The 24682-nt window shown below is 40.9% G+C and overlaps 2 protein-coding genes across 2 annotated transcripts; one reads left to right on the plus strand and one right to left on the minus strand.

Annotated features, from left to right (window-relative positions):
- LOC143497925 (GTPase IMAP family member 9-like) lies at positions 1-11362 on the plus strand. Its single transcript, XM_076993567.1, has 7 exons — positions 1-336; positions 2159-2782; positions 4711-4773; positions 5178-5243; positions 5690-5755; positions 6919-6951; positions 7579-11362. The coding sequence occupies exons 1-6, from the start codon at positions 312-314 to the stop codon at positions 6939-6941; spliced, it is 867 nt and encodes a 288-aa protein (XP_076849682.1). The 5' UTR covers positions 1-311; the 3' UTR covers positions 6942-6951; positions 7579-11362.
- On the minus strand, positions 9974-18266 carry LOC143497924 (GTPase IMAP family member 9-like). The gene is made up of 3 exons (XM_076993566.1): positions 18130-18266; positions 15833-15883; positions 9974-12142 (listed from the first exon to the last, which is right to left on the minus strand). The coding sequence occupies exons 1-3, from the start codon at positions 18197-18199 to the stop codon at positions 11325-11327; spliced, it is 939 nt and encodes a 312-aa protein (XP_076849681.1). The 5' UTR covers positions 18200-18266; the 3' UTR covers positions 9974-11324.
- Positions 18267-24682: the final 6416 nt, after the last annotated feature.

Consider the following 24682-nt stretch of genomic DNA (forward strand, 5'->3'; position numbering starts at 1 on the left):
CAGCGGAATCACTTCCGGGTTGCCGTATGCGTCCTAGTAATGTTTCGATTTCAGACTCAACGGGTGTGACAATCCTTATACGATCAACGACGAAATAGAAACATATAGCTAATGTTATGGACTTTAAATGTTTTTGCTTGGGTATAACTAAGGAATAAATAGACGGTCTGAGCATGTACATTTGCTGTACAGGCGACTGGTTTTTTACGTTAGCTAGCTATCGCAGCTAACTAGTTAGCTCAGTTATCTTAGCGAGCGCATTTAAACCTGTTTTTACATGTTAACACGTCGTCGACGGTTTGGGAGATGCGATGCTGAGGCGTGTAACAGTAAGAGGTACCGTATTTTAACATTACTAGCTAGCTAATTGATGTTGGCTTTGGTTGAGCTAACGTGTCTCAACAAGACACTTAACAGCAGGTCTGAAGTGCCAAACGTCTTTGGATCACGACCATTAGAAGAGCAGCAAGCTCTGTGTTAACTACGAGTAACCCTCGTAGTGATCTGGCCTGTCTAATGTCCTGTCCCTCGTAGTGATCTGGTCTTAGGCCCTGTCCCTTGCCAGGTTGGTAACAGACATGCGGGACCGAGTAGGCAGGGAAGCAGCTTCCTGTCCACTTGACGTGTGCATTACTGCAGTAGGAAGTAGATCCACACTAGTGGACCTGTGGTCGGCTGATACTGGAAAGGGCGAGAGAAATGTGTCGTAGCCCCGAATGTTCCTCTTTGTGTGCATGCTGGCTCTGGATAATAATGGCGTTCAAAAAAACCCCTATAACTTCGGGCCCTTTTGACTTCTAACACAAATGTAGCCTGTTCCCCAGTAAGCTTAAGATTACATTCAGTACGAGAAGTGGAGGGTTTGATGTATGGGTATTCAGTTTGATTGGCAATATGGACCAGGCAGGCCACTGCTCTGGGTACACTACATGCCAAAGAATTTTTGTTTCCTATGGCAACCTCTTCAGGACCTATGTGGAGGTGGACATGTATATTGATGGAAAAGTACTTCACAACAAAGTTAACAGGAAAAAACATCTTTATTACACACTGTATACACAGCTAACATTAAAGAAACAGTTTTGGATGTTTAGTCGTTAGCCATGCTAACAGTGTGCGAAACCACACTATTTCACTTGCTGCTTACAATTGATATCTTGGCTCGCACACCACAACCAAGCCCCAGACACATAGTCTATGTACCAAACATACTGAACAGGCCATACATTTGCCATAATCCACTTACACACATTGTCACGCCTCTTTTTGTCATCTCCAGCCCATCTGCATCCAGTCACACTTATCTGTTGCTGGGTCCGGTCTGCAGAGATACCTTTCTCAGTTTGTGAAACACTAAGTTTACTAAGTAACATCTCTTGATGCAGTGGCCACTCTGGGATTTCAGTGCTTTACTCCATGGCCCTGGAGGAGCTTAATTTCCCACTCGTGGGATCAATACAGTTTATTCTATTCTAACAACACTGCCTGTCAAATGGCTAAAAGGTTTGGACCAATTAAATGTTATGTTCCTCAACACACCTACTGGTTGGAAAATGCACAGTGAATTTGCCTACAATCTGCAGTTTGCTTTGACATGGGTTGCTTTTCCCAATCAGTGGGACTGTTGGGAACCATCAGTAACAATTTCATTGGTCAAAACATTTTTGGCCAACGACTTTTGGCAGTGTTGTTATGATGCACAGAATATTGTGTGACCAACAAGTGCACATGTACTCTAAAAGCTAAAGAACAGCAGGCGTGTGCATGGCCTGTGTGATATAATATAAATAACGTCATAGTGATGTTCATGATAATTATTATTCATAAATATTTATCATGAAAATATCGTAAATATTTATTTAATATCGTAAATATTTATTCAACTGTTTTGCGAATAAGACACTTGCTCCCAAGTTTGTAATGGATCAGGATCAAATCTGTAGATTCCTTTGCAGGTTGCTAAGATTGAGAGATACAGCACAGTGTAGTTCAGATCTGTATAACTTTGTAAATCCTGTAAAGCGCTGTGACATGTGTTGTGAAAAGCGCTATACAAACAAACTTTGATTTGATTTTGATTTGATTTGATGATAGTGCTAAAAGTGCTCTTACCAATTACTGTAATAAATGATCTTGTGTCTGTTTTCCAATGCTGCAGGTCCCTCTGAACTCAGGATCGTCCTCCTTGGGTATGTGGGTGCAGGAAAGAGTGCAGCAGGAAACACTCTTCTTGGTGTCCCAGCATTTGTGTCCAAGTTGAGTCCTTCTCCAGTCACGCAGCAGTGTGAGGCCCACACAGTGATCCTGGGGGGCAGGCGGGTCACAGTGGTGGACACCCCGGGGCTCTCAGTGAGGACTCACATGGATAAAGACGGACTGCTACAGCTCACACACCCAGGCCCTCACGTGTTCCTGCTCGTGATTTGCATAGGTCGTTTCACCAAGGACCAGATGGACACAGTGGAGAAAGTGGGGGAGATTTTTGGACAGAAGCTCTATGAGTTCACCATTATCCTTTTCACTTTTAAAGATAAGTTAAAAGACGTCTCCATTGAGCAGTACATTGAGTCTGCTGGGTCTAGCCTCCAGAAATTGATCAATCAGTGTGGCCGCAGGTACCATGTGTTCAACAATGAAGGTTCTGGCCAGGATAACCAAGTGGGGAAGTTTTTAGAGATCATAAATAAACTGGTAGATACTAGTTGTGGTATATGGTACAGTCAGGAGGATGCTGATCTTGAAGCAATGATGACGCGGCTTTCATCTGAAAGCGACATCAGCGGTAAGTAATAACTAGACATTATTTAACAGGGTCTTCAGCATGAAGTAGTAAATAGACTATTACTGGTATTCCTATTTTAATTGCTGGTTTCATTAATATCAATAACAGTAATATGCACATTTATAGTTGGTTGATCCAACAGAAGTCCTTGCTCCTCAGTGGCCCAACAGAATAGAGTTGGATCTATGATTGGGAGTTTAAGCCCCGATGATGCTGCGGCTCAAAAATATGCTGTGATTGGTGCATAGAGGAGGTGTGACGTAACGGCCCTCGCCCTCACTGGCTGGCAGCCGTCATGTGACAGGAGACACTTACCTGACCAGTGGGAACTGGCCACAAGAAATACCAAAAATTTGTGTTTTGGTAGACCTCTAAAAACAGCACCCTTACACTCAGGGCTTTATATATAGACTTGCAGATATAACTCACCTTTTCTTTATAAAATAAAGTTATGAGAGGCAGTGGTTTACTTGAGGTCATGGAAGATTTCACATCATGTGAATGCCACTACAGTGGCTGTAGTTTATCACCAAACTCAACAGATCCATATATAGCCAAATTCATTAAGTTGAAGATGTCAGGCCTGATCATTGACGGTGGTTGGGTATTGGTACAGTTGGACTACTCTGCTGTGTTTTTACAATAATAGTAAAATGAAAATAATGCCGTTTCATGTCAGTGCTGTGTGATCTCAGTAGTCTAACACTACATGTCGGATTATAAAGTCATACTGAGTATGATATGAGTATGTAAATTAAACATATTAACATATATTATTTGGGAAGAGGAGATGTACACTGCCTGGCCAAAAAAAAAAAACGTCACCACCAAAAACACACTAATATTTTGTTGGACCGCGTTTAGCTTTGATTACGGAACGCATTCACTGTGACATTATGTCAATAAGCTTCTGCAATGTCACAAGATTTATTTCAATCCAGTGTTGCATACATTTTTCACCAAGATCTTGCAGTGATGATGGTAGAGTCTGACCGCTGCACAGAGCGTTCTCCAGCACAGCCCAAAGATTCTCAATGTGATTCAGGTCTGGACTCTGGTGGCCAATCCATGTGTGAAAATGGTGTCTCATGCTCCCTGAACCTCTCTCTCACTGTTTGATGAATCCTGGTATGGTCATCTTGGAATATGTCTGTGCCATCAGGGAAGAAAAAAAGATTCATTAATGGAATAACCTGGTCATTCAGTATATTCAAGGAGTCAGCTGACCTCAATCTTTGAGCATATACTGCTGAACCAGACTTGACCAACTGCAGCAGCCCCAGATCATAGCCCCGCCCCCACTGGCTTGTGCAGCACTAAGCATGATGGGAGCATCACTTCACCTGTGTCTCATCTTACCCTGATGACCATCACTCTGTAACAGGGCCAGTCTGGACTCATCAGACCACATGACCTTCTCCCATTACTCCAGAGTCCTTTATGCTTTATCTTTATGCTCCCTAGTAAATTCAAGCCTTTTTTCCAGTTAGTCTCCCTGATTAGTGGTTTCCTTAAGGCTACACAGCTGTGTCCCAATCCCTTGAATTCCCTACGCATTGTGCATGTGGACATGCTATTACTCTCACTATTAAACAACCCTAGCCCTGAATTATGCTGTTGATTTTCTTTGATTTGATTTCACAGAACGTTTAATTGATCGCCGATCATGATCATTTAGGACTATTTTCCGGCCACATTTCTTCCTCAAAGATGATGGGTCCCCACTATCCTTTCAGTGTTGAATAATGCAACTCATTGCACCAGTTTGACAAGCAACTCATTGTACCAGTTGAGGTTTAAATAACTTGTTGCCAGCTGAAAGATAGTCGCCCATGCAGTAATTATCCAATAGGAGGCTCGTACCTATTTGCTTAGTTAAATCCAGGTGTGTGTGTGTGTGTATTTACCTGATATTTTCCATATTTCAGTTTTGCATGAATATGAAGGATATCTGCAGAGGAGAGTTTATCAACTGGAGGAAAAACTGCAAGGTGTGTGTGGAAACCACTATGGACACCATATAGAAAAATATTTTTATTCCCGTGGCCATTTGGTCATTATTGTCAAAACAATCGGTGAATACTAGCAACACAAAAGTGATTAGAATGTAAAGACAGTTTACTGATTTATTTTACCACCGCTGGATCTTAAAGTTGAGTTCTTACTCCAATTAGAAATTAATTAGAAATCTAGCAGTGAATTTGATGTGTTAAAACTCCAGCAACATCACTTTGCTGATACACTACTACCAGTGCAGAGCAGTGTCTCTGTGAGAATGGACTAACATTGTTTGCAGTAAAGTTGTTGGAGATGGTAGAACTCTTGTGAAATATAAAAATGTTGTATAACTTTGGCAAGAGGAGAAGTGTTTTTATCCGGATATTTTCCATTTCAGATGAACATGGAGATGAAAGGTATCAAACTCAGATGGAAATTTATAAACTGCAGGAAAAACTGCATGGTATGTATTTGTATTTATGTGTGCGTGCGCATGAATGCATGTGTGTGAGATTTGAAAATATTATTTTAAAAGGGAAACAATGGGAGCAAATGTTTAATTCCTGTGGATATTTTCCCTTAAAAGCAATCGCTTATAAGAAATTGCAATTGTAGAACTCTTATGCAGCCTCAAAAATGTAAATGTAAAACTTTGGGAAGGGGAGTGTTGTGTATTAGTGTTGTGAATTAGGTGTGGCCTGTGCTGGCGTTTCTCATCCACAGAGATTCTCTGGTACAGAATGCAGAGAATTTGGCTATCTGGCTGCAGCTACACACTATATGCCAAAAACCCCTCAGAGCTGCCCTATACCTGCCTGATGGCGCCCTCTAATGGTGCCTGAAGTAAATACTCATGAAGATAATTTACTAGATGTTACAAAAAATGTTTAACCTGATTTTTTATTTCAGGTGTGCATGAACGTGTAAGACATCTTTTGGAGAGGAAACGTGATCAACTGATGGAAAAACTGCAAGGTATGTGTGTGTGAATGTATGTGACTTGATTTAGCAGTCAAGAACATTACATTTTTGACTAATTGGTGTTTTGAGACATTGTCCTATTGCAAGTTAAATGCTTCCCAGTGCCTCCCATTTTCTTATATGTAAGCAGCAGACATCTGTGTTCACTCCCCAGTTCATCCTGCTGCAGCTGTTATCAGTAGACACTGCAGTGTCTGTGAGCCACTATGTTCTACAGATGAGGTGGTTGGATTGTGAACCACTCAGATTTTCTCTACACCCTTATCTTAAACTCGCTGGTTTTTATCTCATGAATCCACTATTACTAGTGAAGTTTTCATGGTAGTGATGTTGTGGTTCTAAGCTAAAACTGAAACGTACAGTTAAGCAGCCTGTGGTTCAATTCATGGTGCATATATGGTTGAATCACTATTGATTTGCTGACCTGTGCATTGATGCCAAAAGCAGGAGCATTAGTTGTTTTGAAAGGGCAACTGACCCTCACCCTGAAGCTGCACACTCCCACCTTCTTTTAAATCTCCAGTGTGGGAGTTTTTTTACGTTTTCTGTGAATATGAAGGAAAGCACATCATTGATTATAACATGGTCTACAGAAAACGGCATGCAACATTAGTTTACGCATCTGGAAATGCATTGAATATGGCAGCTCATCTTCGAAACCATCACAACAAACATACTGAACTGGGAGCCAAGAGAAAACTCATCTTGCATATCTAACATGAAATGTGACCCTGAACTGTGAACTGAACTGAACCTTGAAAGGGTTGAATCATGAGATAATGGTTTTGTAAAGGCTTTAAAATATTTCACAGTGGAAGATGAACTCATAGCACTAACTGCTACAGATACTAATTACTATGCACAGGGACCAGCAATCCAATACAAATGTTTAAATGGTTTTTCAGAATTACAGTGCTTACAATTTCATAATGGGCATGACTGGCTAACTTTGCTACACAACACTGTACAATTGGCTACAAAATCTCCCTCCCTTTGTATTCCAATTTGACGTGCATCTGGAATTCATCATGCTATAACTGCAGTAGATAGAGATCAGATTTTTAACAACAGGATCCCAGATCATATTGTGCAAAAATGAACTTTAGTGTTTGCACTTCACAATGTCTTTTTCAAGGTTTCTTCTTTGTGTTTTGCAGAAAGAACACATCAAAACCATTAAGAGATCTCTGGTAAGACCGATGGCCAGTGAGCCAATATAGGTTTGGTTTCTGACATTTGCTTCATTAGTTTGTACTTGGAGCAACCAGGCTAATGTAGGTAACCAGTAATCAAAGCCTCACTAAGAGTATTTACACAGATGCATGCCAATTTTTTGCCATATTCAGAATGGAGGAGCATGTAACTGGTATTGGATGGTTAACCCTGATCAGCTTTTAAGACTATAATTGGTATTGTGTAGTAATTATGAAAGAAATGCTGGTAGCATAGACCCTAAAGATTTTTCTTAATGGTTTGATTTTTCCTTTTACACAAACTACTTTTTTTTTTTTACTTTGGAGTAGCCCACCATAATAAATAAAATGTCTAAATAGGAATAGTTTAATTTTTGTAGTTGCAAACAATGTAGTGTTGGTACAGATTACAAAAAATGGTTGTGTCAAAGCAGCTTTTGATGATCCTGACATCTGTTTTAGTTATAGTTCAGAACACTACACAGTATGTCCAGTGAGATTAAGAACCAACACTGAGCTACTTCTCAGTCTTTTATTCGGGTGTCTCAGTTTGCTTCGTGGCTACCTATATTTTAGCCTCAAATGTGGATACTAACTTGATATTCCTTATTTTCCTTTCTTTAGTTGATCTGAGGATTGTGATAGTTGCAAAAACCGGCAGACCAACTACAGACTATAGAGGGATGTTTGGCTGAGGAAAAGAATGATCTCAAACAGGAAAAGGAAAAGAATGACCTCAGACTCTGGAGAGGTGTGATTGGTGCTCCCACGTCTTTAACAATAGAAACATGGAAGACCAAATCCAGGACATCAGCCTCATATTTAAGTTTGTAAACCTGGTGCTGAACCGTGAGGGATGTTGTTACACCATTGAGAGGTTTAGCAATGTGGAAATCACATTTCATTTGAGTCCTCATTCTGCACATTATAACTTATCATTTCCAGTCTGAATACACAAGTATTATTTACAAAGGAGGTAAAGACGTGAACATGTGGTATCTGAAGATGAGAAACTACTGAACAGTAAATGGACTGTGCATTTCCTGACTGATTCAACTAGCCAAACAGGACTTCCATGTTGCATTTTCTATGTAAGCAATGATAAAAGACCTTCAGTAGGAAGGGTGGTGATAAAGGGTTGTCACCAGCCTGATGCATAACCTCATGGACATAGGGGTGACCATTGAAGGAAACCGCTGTACCAGCACGATGTGCCAGGAGAGAAAGGACCTCTGGTTCTGCTTGTACTTATTCTTTGGCAGTGTGTCTTTGCATATATATATTAAAAAACCTACTACAGTTGTCAGAGTAGTTGTTATTCAGCAGGGAGACCATCCAGGGTAAGTAATGCGATATTGCATTAGGTGTAAATGAGGCCCTTAGCAGTTTATGGTGTTTTTATTAAATCTTTTTGTTTTTCCCATCATCCAACAGGGTCCTATCATGCCTTTTCTTAGTCTCATGCTAAACATGTGGGTTAAAAGTGTGAAGTTGGCTGCATAGGTAGAGTGCATTTGCTAGTAGAAGAACTTGGGGTAGCTTCTGTAGGCCATCTGGGTTTTGAAAATTTTCTGAAGATAGAGGTCTGTATCAGTACACAGTTTGGGCCAGTTTACAGCTGGAAGAAATTCTGCACCACTGTAGTTCCCTAGGATTGAAACCCTACATGGATGAATGGGTGGGCATACCACAGTATCACAAATCTTGAAACCTCAGTGTGACCGCTAATATAAGGGTATCTTTTGCACTTAACATGTTTATGAATTTTTGCATTCAAAGCACACTGAACATGGGAGATTACACTGGCCTTTCATGGAAACGTTTTCATAAAGCATGTGTACATTTACATGTAACACATCTAGATTGGTTGCAGGCTATAATACCACAGTTAATAGCCGAATGGTCATTTGTATCACACTTGATGAGCACGTCTTTTAATGTTTTTGTCTTTGCTATAAGAGATTAGTGGAGGATCCTTATATACAGGTGCATCTCAGTAAATTAGAATATCATCAAAGAGTTAATTTCAGTAATTTAATACAAAAAGTGAAACGAATACAGAGATTCATGACAAAATCATCTATTTGAAGTTTATTTCTATTAAATGTTGATGATTATGGCTTACAGCCAATGAAAACCCAAAATCATCTTGACAGCCCTGGGCCCTCTCACTAATGGGGAATATGGTTATTAAAAAGTAAAACACCATCCATATTCAAAGAATTCAAGATTTTTTTTTACTTCAGAAATGTTGACCTACTGAAAAGCAGTAAATGCTCTCAATACTTTGTCGATGCTCCTTTTGCATGAATTACTGCATGAGTGCGGTGTGGCATGGAGGTGATCAGCCTGTGGCACTGCTGAGGTGTTATGGAAGCCCAGGTTGCTTTGATAGCAGCCTTCAGCTCGCCTGCATTGTTGAGTCTGGTGTCTCTCATCTTCCTCTTGACCAGACCTGGGCAAACTATGGCTCGCGGGCCACATACGGCCCGTTGTGCGTCCCTGTCCGGCCCGCAAGAGGCCAATCATAAATGAAACAAATATCTATGTTGTGCGTGCAATACAACTGTGACAACTGCCCCCCACCCCCCCGGACCGCAGGTCAAAAAACGAATGACATTTTAAATGGAAGAAAAATGCACCTTTTTTCTCTGACTGTATTAAAGCTAAATGAAAAGTCTGATCGGTGGAGAGATTATTCAATATAAATAACGATAACTTCTATATTTCACTACAAATTCAAATAAAATTTGAAATGTATGTATGGACATGACATAATATTCAAAATGAATGAGCAAATGAATATTTAATGATTAATCTAAATTAATTAATAAATAAGTCAGGTAATCATTATGGTGAAATAATAAAAACTAAATTTCTATTAATATTCTGAGAAAATGCTGTAACCTAAAGATTCTGTTAGCACAAGACAATATTTTAAAAGCAGGCATGTAGGCATGATTAATTCTTTATTTATTTATTACTGTTATTAAAATTATCGGATACATGACAACTCAAAAAGAAATTATCAAATCAAATTTATTTGTATAGCGCTTTTCACAACACATGTTCTCACAAAGCAGCTTTACAATCTTTACAGGATTTACAAGGTTAACAATACTATGGGTCCAAATCCCTAATGAGCAAGCCAAAGGCGACAGTGACAAGGAAAAACTCCCTATGATGGTGGGGAATAGGAAGAAACCTCGGGAGGACCAAGACTCAAAAGGGAACCCATCCTCCATTGGATGGCCCGTTAGCACAGTCCGTGGTGTGCAGGGTGGTTCTACAGTTCTACAATAGTAGTCACAATTCTTGTTCCCTGGCCAAGTAGTCACAATCCCTTCAGTGCAGATGGTGAGCCTCTGATAGGAGCTAGAATTATGCAAATAAAGTTTAAAAGAATTGCAAGTATTAGATAGATAGATAGATAGATAGATAGATAGATAGATTCAACTTTGTCATTGCATGTCACAGGTACAAAGCAACGAAATGCAGTTTGCATCTATCCAGAAGTGCTTATTCAGAATATAAATATGTAAAATATAGAAATAGAGATGTACATATATACAGGATATGGGTTAATATACAGATTATGCATGTTATATAGGGAAAAATATACAGTTACAAGTGTAATATGAGGTTTAGGTATACATACATATATATATACACATATATATATATACATATATATATGTATAGCTTGCTTGCTAAACGGCAGAGCCGGAGTGGCTAATCGGCAGATTCGGGAGGATTCCCGATGGGCCGGCTCATGTCAGTCTCTAGTTTGGGCCGATTGGGAGGGAAAAATAATTTTGGGCCATATTTGGGCATGAAACTCCCGGGCTGAAAAAGTGTCCCACTCCGGCCCTGCTAAACGGCATCTAATGTTCTTCAGATTTCATCTAAATTAACAATTTGCCAAGCTAACCGTAGCTGATAACATCAACAGAGTCCAAAAATAAGATATTTCATTCAGTTTATAATGCAACATCAAATATTTTGCAGCTCAATTCAATCAAAAATATTGGCATATATGAACAAATACGAAAACAAGCACCCGACAATTTGTGTAAATTACAGTGAATTTATGGCTCAATACCACCCCACAACACTAGATGGCGACAATAGAATAATTGACAAGTGCCACCTCCTCTCTGGTGCCTAATCGGCAATGACATCTACACACAGATAATTTACTTTGGATGTGATATTATTCTACACCACCTTCTGCTCATTTACTTTGGATGCGTTATTATTCTACACCACCTTCTGCTCATTTGCTTTGGATATGTCATTAATCTACACCATCTGCAGTACTGTCTCTAAACCATCAAGAAGAAAAAAAAAAACGAAACAATGACCACCAACTACTGTTGTGCACACTTCTCTGTTCCTTTCATTAACCGTTTTAATGGCTTCTTCTTGACTTCTTTCTCTGCTCGTACTCTTATTTTCTGATTCATTTCCTCTATTTTCTTACTCATTTCTTTGATTTGCTCTCTTTGTTCAGTACAGAGTTGACACATATTCTCTTGTGTCTCCATTTCTTTTTTCAGCTCTTCTTGTCTCTCCTGAATCTCTTTTTCCACATTCTCATACATCTCACTTGTGTAATGATCTACATGATTAGTGCTGATCATGTCCTTAATCTTTTGTATCAGACTGGTGACCTGGGTGCGGTCTGCCATGTTTTCATTGTTGAAGACATGGTACCGCCCACTACACCTCTTCAGTAACTGGTTCAAATCATCTCCTGCGTTTGCCAGGTATCCCTCTATGGTCTGGTTCTTTAGGCGGTCTCCTCCAGTGAAGAGGATTATGCTGTATTTGAACACATCTTCTCCAAACAGGTGCTGCAGCCTCTCGACTACCTTCTGTTCCTCTTCAGTGAAGCGGTCCAGTGTGAGCACCAATATAAACACGTGTGGTCCAGGGGAGGAGAGCACAACGCATTCAACCAGCCTGCTAGCCACTGTGGTCTCGGTCAGGTCTGTGTCCAACAAGCCTGGGGTGTCGACCACGGCCACATTATAGTCATCAACATCTGATTTCTCTTTTGAACAGATCTTTGTCACTGACTGGGCAGAACAGGCTACAGCAAACACCTCTTTCCCCAGAATGGTGTTTCCTGAAGAACTCTTTCCCACTCCAGTCTTCCCCACCATCACAATCCTCAGCTCAGACACTGGACACAGAAGGAGGAAAATATGACAAACATCCACTTTAAGAAGGATGGATTTGTGGATGAACAGACAAATATTAGGTATGATGACAAAATTTTCAAACAGCCCCAAGCTTAAAATGAATCACATATCTAGACAAAGAAATATACATTTAAAATGATACCTGGATTTTGAAAATTGGTTGAGAATTGATAGTTATGATATTTATAATATTGTGTATCACATTAAAATATAATACATTAATTACAATAGAAGTCATGTGACAAATTCCTGATTATTCACAGATTTATGCTTGCAACTTCCTCATTTTATCAGATATTTGTATGAGATTTCTACAGAAGGTAGAGTTTTGTTAGTTCTATCAAATGTAATCATAAAAATATATTTAAATGGTTCCCAGGGACCCCCAGGGCCACTGAAGGACTGTAAGGGGGGGTGGGGGGGGGGGGGGGTGAAGGCAATGCTTGAAAAGACATTTCTGCTGCTTTCAAGTCCAACTACGAGCGATTGCTTCTGACTAGAGTCTAAGCCCCGCCCCAAATTCAAGCGAGCATTCCTATTGGACAGTGATTAGATTTCATTCTGGCACGATTACAGCTTTGGAGAGACACACAGTGGAATACAATGACGTTCAGTCGATTGCATTTCAAGGTGGCTTCTGGCACGAATTCAGCGTTTCTTTCTTTAAATACAAATCCACACACACTGGAGCTTTTACTTTTCATTGTGGCATGTTTTCATCACATCAGTGTTTAAATCAATCTCGTGATCATTACATTTAAAGGAGACATTTATGTCCGTACGGTGAAAAGCAATATCTCTGTGCCGTGATTACATTTCGAGCTGTATTATATTCAATTCTGGCACAAATTCAGTTTTTGGTTTTGAATGCAAATTCTTGTGTATTGTTTTTCAGTAAAGAGATAAAGTGCATTGAAATGTAATGTAATAGTGCTTTTGCATTTCATTTTGGCACGTATTCTGCATGTTTGTATGGAAATGCAATGCATTTTGTGGATTGCATTTCCATTTTTGCCTAGTAGGGATTACAGTTCAATTTGGCACTGAATCATAGTATACATGTCAATAATACTGTATAAACAAAAATATTGACTTGTATGGTTAATAAGTGTATTTGTACTTTTCCTTTGATGAAGTTTCATTTTAATATTAGATACATTCATGGACAAAATTGTCATTAAATCTATTAAGACTCATTGAAATTAATTACAATTAGGTCAATGACGTATGTCCAGTCATACATTCAGTGAAACCCTGTAACGAGAGGGGTAGCCCTCAGTATGTGATGTTAACTATATTACGATTTAACAACCAATCAATCAATCAAAGTTTATTTGTATAGCGCTTTTAACAACTCAAGTTGTCGCAAAGCAGCTTTACAGGGTTTACAAGGTTAACAATACTATGGGTCCAGAACCCTAATGAGCAAGCCAAAGGCATTTCATTCAACAACAAGTTATATCAGAAAACAATGAGATATTAAACTACACAACACTGGTATCAGTACCGATTTCAAGAAAACACTGTGGGAACGAGTTAATCCGAGAAGCCGCTTTTAGCCTAAAGTTGCTAGCTACCATGATGTTCGACACAAATGTCAATCATGACTACCTATATTCCGCAGTCTTGTAAAATACTTTGGCCTGCATGGATTTCGATTAAATTTGGTCAGTATTGAGATAAAATCTGTATTTTTAGGTCCACATGCCTTTTGATGGCGTCCGGAGCGTTGATGAAGCCCACATACCGCTTGAATACAACAAAATATCGCCTCAGAGTTTACTATTAGCAGTGCCTGATGATTGGCTGGGTTGTGCTTGATGAAGTCACAGTAGTATTCAGGAAAAAACACCTGCTAGGCGGCGAGGAGTGATGTTATATGACACCCTTACAAAAGTACAACGTAGTTTGGAACACATTACTGAGTCAGAATTTTTCACATCGAACGTTGGTTCATCAGCATACCTACAAATATATTAATTCAGAAGCACTTTGCTTTACCTCTATCTGAAACATCCTGTTAGTGGTGGGCTGTTAGCAGCGTTCGATAATGTGATACTCTTTATTGGGCGGTATAAAAAATATCGCCATTAATCTATTCTTAAAGTTGGGTTGGGAACTGGGTCAAAATAGGTAAGCAAACTATGATGACTTTCACCTTGATAGTTTAGCTTGGGTACATCCTAACTAGGGATGCACCGAAAATTCGGCCACCGAAAATTTTCGGCCGAAATGGCTTAAATTTGCATTTTCGGTTTTCGGCCGAAATACTTTCATCACCGAAACAACACGGCCGAAACAATGTGTTGTGATGACGCAAACAAAAATCGCCACCTGCACGCGCTTATTTGGATAAAGGCTAGCAAAAAAGTTTTCCAGTGATGGCGCCGAGGCAAAGGACATTACACCAAAAATTATGGAATTCGTTGCCTTAGACGATCAGCCGTTCTCTGTCGTAGAGGATGTGGGATTTCGTAGGCTAATAGAGCACATTGAGCCCCGTTATGTTTTGCAGGGCAGACGACATTTCTCAGAAGCGTGTTTACCTGAGCTGTTTAATGTTGTTGCAACTCGCGTCACGTTTTTATGAGAGAATTTATATTTATCTTTCAGGCCAGTCAATTATAATTAAATTTAACTCGTATAAAATACATATATTTATCCTCTCAGATAAAAACGGTCTGCAAGCGAGTTAAATTTAATTAGTGGTCGGCCCTTGTCAGCGTTATCGCCGTTAACGGCCCACCACTAATTTTATTTTATAATATGCATTACTGTAATGTCAGTGCTAAATAAATATTTTCAAATCAAATTTTGTAGTTGATTTATTCTTTGAAAAGCAATGCCTTGATTTTAGTGAGGTTAGCCAAAAATCCAATGTTACTAATAATTGGCATAATGTATTTCGGTGTTTCGGTTTTTGGCTTTCGGCCTTGGTTTCCTCATTTTCGGTTTTCGGTTTCGGCTAAGAATTTTCATTTCGGTGCATCCCTAATCCTAACCAAATTGCACAGTAAGGGGCGAGAACAAGTTTTCAAACTTGTGAATTACAAAGACTACCACAACAAATAGCACGTGCTTACATGGATGCAGCCACGAAGCCGCCAGGTTTGCTTCATGGAAAATTCATTTTTAAGAAGCTTCCTAATGGAGACATTGACAAGACTAAAGTTGTTTGCACCTTATGCAACTCTGAATTAGTTTATTGTAGGAGTTCTACCAATCTGAAGTACCATTTAAACGCAAAGCACCCGTTTGCTAATGCTGCTGACGCTGGGTCGAGCACTGATGCAGCCCAGGGGAAGAGTCGCCACCAAACTACTCTGAGTGCAACTGAGGCAAGGTCAGCGCAGCTCTATCAGACCAGTTGACCAATCTCTTCACTCAGTGGATTGCCACTAGCTGCCGGCCCATAAACATGGTTAGAAACCCTATCTCAAAGACTGACTTTTAGTCATTACCTGGGTAGCACGCATATTCTGAATGAGCCATTTTAATCTAGATTAATTTCAAGATTTCAGTGAGATTAATCTAGATTTTAAAAATTAATTTATGCCCACCCCTAATATATAATACACACACACACACACACACTGGCCCTTCAGGTAACAATCTAGACACTTTCTTCATGTGAATCTATTTATAGTCTTATATAAGCGGTTGGTACTTACTGAGAGGTGGGTGATCAATACTGCGTGTGTCCTCTGCAGTCTTCTTGTGTGCTGTAAGATTAAAGAAACAGCAATATTGCCTAATTATAGAAGCAGCAAGGCCTTGCAAGTTTGTGATCTCCTGTGATTTATACTGTTTCAACATCTACAGCAGTCGGCAGCCGCACTCATGATGCAGTCTGCAGTGCTGAGTCACTACCAACTAGATAAGACACCAGTCATCTATACTGGTAGTTGCTGAGAGCTGATACAGTATGTGTCAGAAGAAGTACACGGTCATCTCATTTGTCAGCCACTATTCAGCATAGTGTATTAGAGTATAGCCTACACGTGAGAGTTTTGAAGTACTTTTCGGTTTAGTGTACTGTTCACTTTTAACGTGTCAATACATGTTCAGTGTTCATTAGTCTTCAGCGTTCTCCCGGGTAAGTTCATATAACAGTATCTATTGTTTACCTTTACTGATACTTACGCCTATGCAGCTATGCTAGTTGATACATTAGCCATAAAAAGTATTTTTATTACTACACCACTGTTTAATAGGACCCTCATTTGTTAATAATGTTAACTAATCAATATTATAAGTAGTCTACTGATTTTCTAAAACCTTATACAATTCTAAGGTTCACTGATGTAAAACCAACAGTAATAAGAGTTCGAATTATAATTTACTACTGGATAAATGCATTCTAGGCCACCTTATATTAAATTCAGTTGCCATGGTAAGCAGTTAAAATATCTCTCTCTCTAGATCCAGTCTACTGTGCCTCCTCTCCTGATAAGAACATCAATCATACATATGTTTTATTATTCTTACACAATTGTGTTGACTTCGTTCTGTATTTAACTACATAAGGGTTGCCAACTTTTCAAGATCGCTTGGAGTGAGATTTGAACCTGGAGTGGGTGGCGAACGTAAAGCCTGGTTCACACTACACGACTTTTCAGTCGTCAGGTTTTTGTGCCGTTCGCACTACACTGGTTGTGCTGTAATCGCGAGTCTCTCAGTTGTTGTGGTTTTCACACTACATGACTGATCGGCGACGCGGGCTCACGAATTACACGACTGGGGAATCGCCGACTCATCTGGCTGCCATCCAAAAACACGAGAACACGAAAACGAAACTCTCCCAGAACCAGCAACACCACGTAGAAGAAAAAAACAATGTACATGTACTCCACATTTTCGTTATTATTATTTTTTACCGTTTAAACACTCCATAGTCTCAAGTTGCCAGAATTATTTCATCTCTCCGTTGCAGTGATAGATATAATCAATCGCACTATTTCTCCAGTGCTGTTACAATAACTTAAACAGTGTTGTAGTAAAGTTGTAAGAAAGGTGAGGATTTTGTGTTGTTACTGTTTTGAAAGCATTCGAACGTAGATATGGATCAGAGGTAAATAAACTAGATTTTTTTCCCGGCGTGAGAAATCGGAAGTGTGGCGTGAGAGCGTGTGAAGACGGTCAAATAAAAAAATTAAAGTTTCTTTTGTAATCGACTTTAGACGTAGATCAAAACCATCATCATTAAATTTGTACAGCCAGAGTTCGGTAGAGTTACAAAGATGGCAACCCTGCTACATGTATTATCATTAATCTTTGTAACTCTTTCCAGGAGGAGGGACACCCGTGTGTTGTGAATCTGTTCTCCTGGTACCAGCTACCGAACTCTGAGGGCTGTACAAATTTAATGATGATGGTTTTGATCTACGTCTAAAGTCGATTACAAAAGAAACGTTACAATTTTAATTTTAAGGTGGGAGATATTCAAGTGGTTTTACTTTCACTTTGCTGCATGAGGCGCTTTCGAAAAGCTGGACCAGTTTGTTCAATACAACCTACAATTGACCGCATCTGTAAGAAACCGTCTCCCATTTGACTAATTTGTGTTTCGTATGTTTCCCTTTTCAGATCGTTAATCAATCTGATTTTCATGAACAAGCGTATTGTTATTAGTCGTGCGCACCGAGAAACGGCCTGTGTGTCGCGCTGAGCAGGAAGTGCACCACGTTTAAGTCTAATAACTGCACACTTTGATCTAATCTGTTTTGACATCGAATATCTGGCCCAAATTTAAAATATTAATATGAGATTAATTAGATATTAGTTATTTAAGTGAACATAGCCGTGATGGCAGTTGGTTCTATCAAAGTAAAATGGCAGCTGCTCCTCGGTCAAGTCTACACGAACTGAATAACCGAAACGCGGAGGTTTGAAACCCTGCGTCGTTTTACCTACTCATAGTAATAAGAACATACTTTTTAAATACTTTCAGTAATAAGAAAATACTCACACAGCACAGAATCGTCGTTATTTGAAGCCATTTCATGTAGACATATACCGACATTCATCTCCCATATCATCCAATTGCACAGCCGGAGAGCCAACCGCAGTTAGACCTGCAGTTCTAGACCTGCCGCAGTTTTAGATAGGCGCAGCCTAGCGGCTCGGAATGTAACGTAATATCTAGTTTTAGTATGTCGCGGGAGCAGATGGAAGAAAGATATTTATAAGCAACAATAATATATGATAGATATATGATAATGTCTGAAGGTCATTTTTGTGTAATCGTAATGTTTATGTCATGAAGGATGAATCTGGCTAGCGTTAGTGTGTCTTGGTTAGTTAGTTCTGGCTACCTTTATGGCTACTTTGTAGCAAAATCCCTCACTGCAGAAATATGTTCCGGTATGGAATCAGCTACATGTGCGAGGGGGACAACTGGTACGAGTGGCCCCATCATGGCAGTTGTTGCCTGCGGTAACGCAGTTGGTTCTCCCGAAAAGTAGGGTTTCTATGGCTTTAACTATGTTACATAATGACCCCATGGGTGGACATTTGGGGATGCAGAAGTTAAAGGAAAAAGTGAGAGCCAGGTTTTACTGGCCGGGATGGGGGGGGATGTAAAAAGGTGGTGTAGGGAGTGTAGTGATTGTGCATCGCGTAAAGATGCTGGCTCAGCCCCTTGTGCCCCCCTCATACCTTCTGTTACTTCTAGGCCATATGAAAGGATTGCTTTGGACATTCTTGGCCCCCTTCCAGAAACTATGCAGAAGAAACGTTATATTTTAGTTATTGGGGACTATTTTTCTAAATGGACGGAAGCGTTTCCCATACCCAATCAGGAGGCTAAAACAGTGGCCAAAGTGTTTACTGAAGAATGGGTCTGCAGGTATGGGGCTGCGCGGAGTATACACACAGATCAGGGGAGGAATTTTGAGTCCCGTCTGTTTAGAGAACTGTGTCGGTTATTGAATATGCACAAGTCACGCACATCACCGTATCACCCACAGTCAGATGGGATGATTGAACGCTTTAATCGTACTCTTTTGTCAATGTTGTCCCTATTTGTAGAGGCGAATCAACAAAATTGGGATACACTTTTGCCGTTCGTAATGATGGCTTATAGGAGTAGTGTGCACGCCAGTACGGGGTTTAGTCCCTATAAAGTAATTTTTGGAAATGAAATTGTGTTGCCGGTTGATGTCCTCATGAATTCGGGGCTACAAGAAAAGTTTATGACGACGGAGGAGTATGTTGCTAGGATGGAGGGTATTTTATCTACTGTTTGTGAGGCCGTTAGGAAGCATCAAGCTAGGGCGTCGGAGGGGCAAAAGAAGAATTTTGACATGAAAGTTAATTTTCAATATTATTCGGAAGGGGAGCTGGTTTGGGTGAGGAACGAGGCTAGGAAGAGGGGGGTTAGTCCGAAACTGCAAAGACGGTATCGGGGGCCTTATAGAGTTTTGGAGAGGGTTTCCGATGTGTTGTATCGGCTTCAGAGTGAGGAATTGGGTTCGGAAATGGTGGTCCATTTTAATCGCCTAAAACCCTATGTTGCACGGTCATGTCCAGCTACCGTAGACCACTGGGATGGTGGGGGAGAGAGATCCCCCATAGCGGTGCCTAACCTGCAACAACCATCTAGGAGGACCAGAGTGCACCCCACATGTAAATATGGGAATATATGGACATTTAGGAGGTCTGAGCAGTCATCTGCATCCAGCGCCCCGGCCGCCCGCCCTGCGTCCGGCTCTGCGTCCAGCGCCCCGTCCGCCAGCCCTGTGTCCGGCCCTGCGTCCAGCGCCCCGGCCCCCAGCCCTGCGTCCAGCGCCCCGGCCGCCAGCCCTGCGTCCAGCGCCCCGGCCGCCAGCCCTGCGTCCAGCGCCCCGGCCGCCAGCCCTGCGTCCAGCGCCCCGGCCGCCAGCCCTGCGTCCGGCTCTGCGTCCAGCGCCCCGGCCGCCAGCCCTGCGTCCGGCTCTGCGTCCAGCGCCCCGGCCGCCAGCCCTGCGTCCGGCGCCCCGGCCGCCAGCCCTGCGTCCGGCTCTGCGTCCGGCGCCCCGGTCGCCAGCCCAGCGTCCGGCTCTGCGTGCAGCGTCCCGGCCGCTTGCCAGGCGTCCAGCTCTCCGGTTCCTGTTTCAGTGATCGGTATTTCAGGTCATTTGGATGTGCCAGCTCCAGGTCCGGCGATATCACCGGACCCTTTGATGTTGCCCCCTAGACATGAAACTAGCGACTTGGAGGATAGTACAATCTCTTTACGCCCAGGGGCTTTGGGGTGGGCTCAGGACCCTCGACCCAAGCGAATTTGTAGGCGCCCAAGATGGGCCAGTGATTTTGTGTTTCAGTGACTCGGGGACGAGTCTTTTGAGAGAGGGGGGGAATAGTGTGATGAACGTAGAGAAAGAGGGTGGGTTAATTAGGGGGAGGGGTTTAGTGGGATTTAAAACGGAAGAGAGATGCGGTGGGGGGGGGATGGTGCATGACGATGCTTTGTTTGGGACTGGACTGTTCTGTGAATCCGGATTGTGTGGGTGCACTCTGAGGGACTTTGTCGAGATTAAAGAGAACGCGAACACGACTTGGAGGCTTTGGAGGTGTTCGCGACATACCAGAGGAATCTGAGAGACTGCTGAGTGTTGCGCGATGTGTGTTGGTTAACGTGCTGAACGAAGACATCCGACTCCACAGCTACACGGGGGGGTCTTGACGGCCACCCGAACGAGGGAAGTTTGTTATTTTAAAACTAAACTTATGTGTATATGTGTCCGTTGAGAACTGGGGATAGGGTGGGAGATAAACTGTTTGATGAATTAGTATAGGTCTCCCAGCATTAATGAATTAAGTGTGATTATTGGGGGTGTGTGTGTGTGTGTGTGTGTGTGTGAAGTGGTAGTAGGTGACGTGCCTTAATTAATGTGTGTTGTGGTGTGATTTTTGGGTTTTATACAGTAGCACGTGATTGTGTGATCAGAAATGCTGGTAGAGACTGCTATTCTAAACATTGTATGAGTTGGGGTAGGTAGCTGTGGGAAGAGAGTGCCTACTGGTGTATTCTGTGAGGATAGCCGACGATCCTGTCTTAAATAGCCCGTGGGGGTGTGCGGTGATACACAGTGTCTTTTAAGAGTGTTTTGACGAAGGGTTTTTTTCCCGTGATATTTTAATGAGGTATTACTTAATAGCCGGTGGGGGAGTGTGTGTGTGCAGTGATGTCATGGGCCTATTAGAGGGGATGTCAGTCGTGCTGTGTGTAATTAAATGGTGATTATTAATAAATATTGTTATATGGCTTAAACCCGTGTTGATTGTGTAGTTCGGACAGGGGGGAAGGTTTATCAGGCTCGTCCGGACCATACCGGAGGAAAAAAAGGTGGTGGCAGCTATTTAAATGATCCAGTGGCTTAGAGCCCTCTAGTGGCAGTAAGCGGGAATATTACGTAACTAGCTACATAGAGAGAAGGATAAAGGGGGTTTATTACACTACTTTGACTTTGACAGAAATGATAGTCCTAGCAAAAGCAGGGTTGCCAACTTTTCAAGATCACTTGGAGTGAGATTTGAACCTGGGGGGGTGGCGACTGTAAATTGATGACGGGGGTGCGAACGTAAAATGGACACAATTTAAATATTATATCGCGATCGATCGATCGCCAGTGTTTTGCGCCAGAGCGAACTAGTAACTCATCGATAGATTTTTCGGCGTGAGAAATCGGACGTGTGGCGTGTGAGCGTGTGAAGACGGTCAAATGCGTGTGTCTCATGCTCAATGCGTGAGAGTTGGCAACCCAAAAGAGCCATTTCTATTCATTTTTTAAATTTCAGGATGTCATGGAAATGTTTATTGAAGAATGTGTAAAATGCAAACTGAGGTTTAATTGTGTGTTTAAACAATGAAATAAACACAAATGTAATCACATGCTTTTTTGTACTACTTATTCATAGCTACTACTTTTTTCATTAAATTGAAGCTAATTACATAGGTATGTGAATGGTTTATTAATTAATGTGCGATTCAAACCAGTTGAAATGTCTAACAATGATTAGTTTGCTTAATATTCTTATATTGCATTGACAATTAACATTCTAAAATGCAAATATAAATCTAGGGAACATGACAATTATTCTGCCAGTGCTGGGAAAGTAGTGAGTAATTCAATGGAAATCAGCTTCAGGTTGAACACTATTGGATTTGTCATTGGTCTCATTGTATATCACTAGTATGTCAGTGTCATTTCAGTGGCAATGCCTGTTTAATGTAAACCTAATGATGAATGTAAACAAGGTAAACCTATACTATTGTTATACTAGATAAAATAGTCAACATGTACAGATTGGTTAGTCCTAATTAAATGTGTACTAAAAGTACAAGTTCACTATGACTAAAGAAATAATGAATCGAAAAAAAAAAATTCAAATCAAAATTTATTTATATAGCACCTTCCAACAATGCCTTGCATTAACCAAAGTGCTTAACAAAACAAAGAAAAGAATATCATAAAACCATTTAAGGTAAAAGTAGGATATTAAAATGTCAAAATTAAGTGCTAATGAAGAGTTTGGGGGATCAGTTAAAACGGCTTAAGTCCTCTTCCAGTGCAAATTACTGTGGCGAAAAACCCCAAGTATCATATAATATTTGCTAGTTGCATGCCAATGAAGGTATACGAGTAAAATCAATCACTCCTGACATTCTAGAAACGTATGCTTACTCACTGAAAGCATCCGGACAGTAAGCAATTTTTTGCTGATTTTTAATCCAAAATATGCCAGTAATCCAGTAGTTTAATTAAAAATAAAATATCTTCAGGAGACAAGCTGTGTGTGTAAATGACAAAATTAATCAAAACTCCCTAAAAGAACAGGGAAAATGAGGCGTACTACTTCTATTTAAATACAAAATGTGATGTACATTATCGTTTAAAACTTGTCAAATGTTAGAGATTTGGCTAAAACAATTGAGAATCAATGGGCATATTTAACAAATGAACTCTTTATACAATGGATTATTAGAATATACAAGCCCCTGAGCCTACGGCATGCATTGGAACTGCTGGTCTAGAACTGCAGTTGGCTGTCGTTAGCTACATTCCGAGCCGCTAGGTGGCGCATGTCTAAAACTACAGCACGTCTAGAACTGCAGGTCTAAAACTGCAGGTCTAGAACTGCAGTTGGCTCTCCGGCTGTGCAATTGGATGCGGTTGCAACTACATACCATTGACTGTATATATGCTACATACACAAACATACTCTGATCCTGGATGACGTCGTTTCAAAACCCCCCGCAAGAACCAATCACTGGATCGGATTTCATCCGGGAGACCGTGGAGTGGAGGGGGGTCAGGATCCTGCATTAATGAAATTATAAAACATATCTAAAAGACAAGGTTTTTATCATTTATTTAGATTTGCACACAAACACTGTGATGCTAATTGTCATTTCAAAATAATTGCATCTGTCAGTAATAAAGAAGCTGCTGGCAGGGGCGGACTGGGGAGAAAAAGTGGCCCGGGAGTTCCTGACAGACTGGCCCACTATATATATATATAAGTACTGTCAATTCCAGGTGCCGCGATTAAAAGTCCTCACCAGGATTTTGCTCAAGCTTGCTTCAGGAAGCCTGGGCGCCCCACTCGCCATTCGTGGCACGTTTCGGTTTCCTCGGATCGTGCATGGACGAAGTAGGGATTTTGTCCTCAGCAAAAATATAAATCAGTGATCAGTATATATACTGACGTTCACAGACAACGTCGTCCTTTCCATTTCAAGCTGTGACAAAATACGCGATGTTCGCCGCCGCGTCCACATTTACGCTTCACGTCTCCTGGACCCGCCCCTTCAACTTATTCATAAGCAATGTATAGAATAAAACGCCGATGCCATTGGCTGCTAAAACGATCAATCAAAAACAGATTCGTTGATTTCACATGCATCATAAAAGCAAGCCAGCAACCCATGTCATTTTCAGTAAGGCAAATGACATTTGCAATAGTTGTACAGTTGGAGAACAGCAGTTCACTATTGACAGGTGCATCCTCCCTTCTATACAACACGAGCATCCTCCGTGGCGAGAACACAGCATGCGCCAGGCCTTTGAATTAACTACAGGTCTCCATCAGTAAGAAGGCAGCTTGCAAAAGGCTAACGAAGTCATTCATATAGCTGCACAACTCAATATAATATTTAAATGCATATTTTACGGACATAGAGGGGGGGAAAACGCAAAGTAGGACTCATTACAGAATACATTGGCGCCATCTACTGGTTTACATTTGACATTACGAAATCGTCACGCCCATTTATTACCAGATTTTATTGTTGGAATAATCGTTATAAGTAACGTTGCAGTCAAAATATACGATTAAATTGAAACCATGATTTCCTCTTTAGTAAGAAAATATTAGACATGGAAGTATGGGAAGCATGGGAAGTGATACAAAACTATTATATAAAAATGCCATTATAGTAATTATAGAAAAATCATAAGAGTAAACCATAGTAAAATTATAGTAATTCTGCCCAGTTTTTGCAAGATCAGACATGGATAGTTTCCAGTAAGGGCATT

The sequence above is a fragment of the Brachyhypopomus gauderio genome, unplaced genomic scaffold, assembly GCF_052324685.1.
Source record: "Brachyhypopomus gauderio isolate BG-103 unplaced genomic scaffold, BGAUD_0.2 sc116, whole genome shotgun sequence".
Lineage (NCBI taxonomy): Eukaryota > Metazoa > Chordata > Actinopteri > Gymnotiformes > Hypopomidae > Brachyhypopomus > Brachyhypopomus gauderio.

Coding starts and splice junctions, on each gene's coding strand:
- LOC143497924 (XM_076993566.1), bottom strand. CDS start 18,199: ATGATATGGGAGATGAATGTCGGTATATGTCTACATGAAATGGCTTCA. Junction 15,884..18,129: donor TAACGACGATTCTGTGCTGT/GTGAGTATTTTC, acceptor TTAATCTTACAG/CACACAAGAAGACTGCAGAG. Junction 12,143..15,832: donor TATTGATCACCCACCTCTCA/GTAAGTACCAAC, acceptor TTCTGTGTCCAG/TGTCTGAGCTGAGGATTGTG.
- LOC143497925 (XM_076993567.1), top strand. CDS start 312: ATGCTGAGGCGTGTAACAGTAAGAG. Junction 5,244..5,689: donor ACTGCAGGAAAAACTGCATG/GTATGTATTTGT, acceptor TTTTTATTTCAG/GTGTGCATGAACGTGTAAGA. Junction 5,756..6,918: donor ACTGATGGAAAAACTGCAAG/GTATGTGTGTGT, acceptor TGTGTTTTGCAG/AAAGAACACATCAAAACCAT.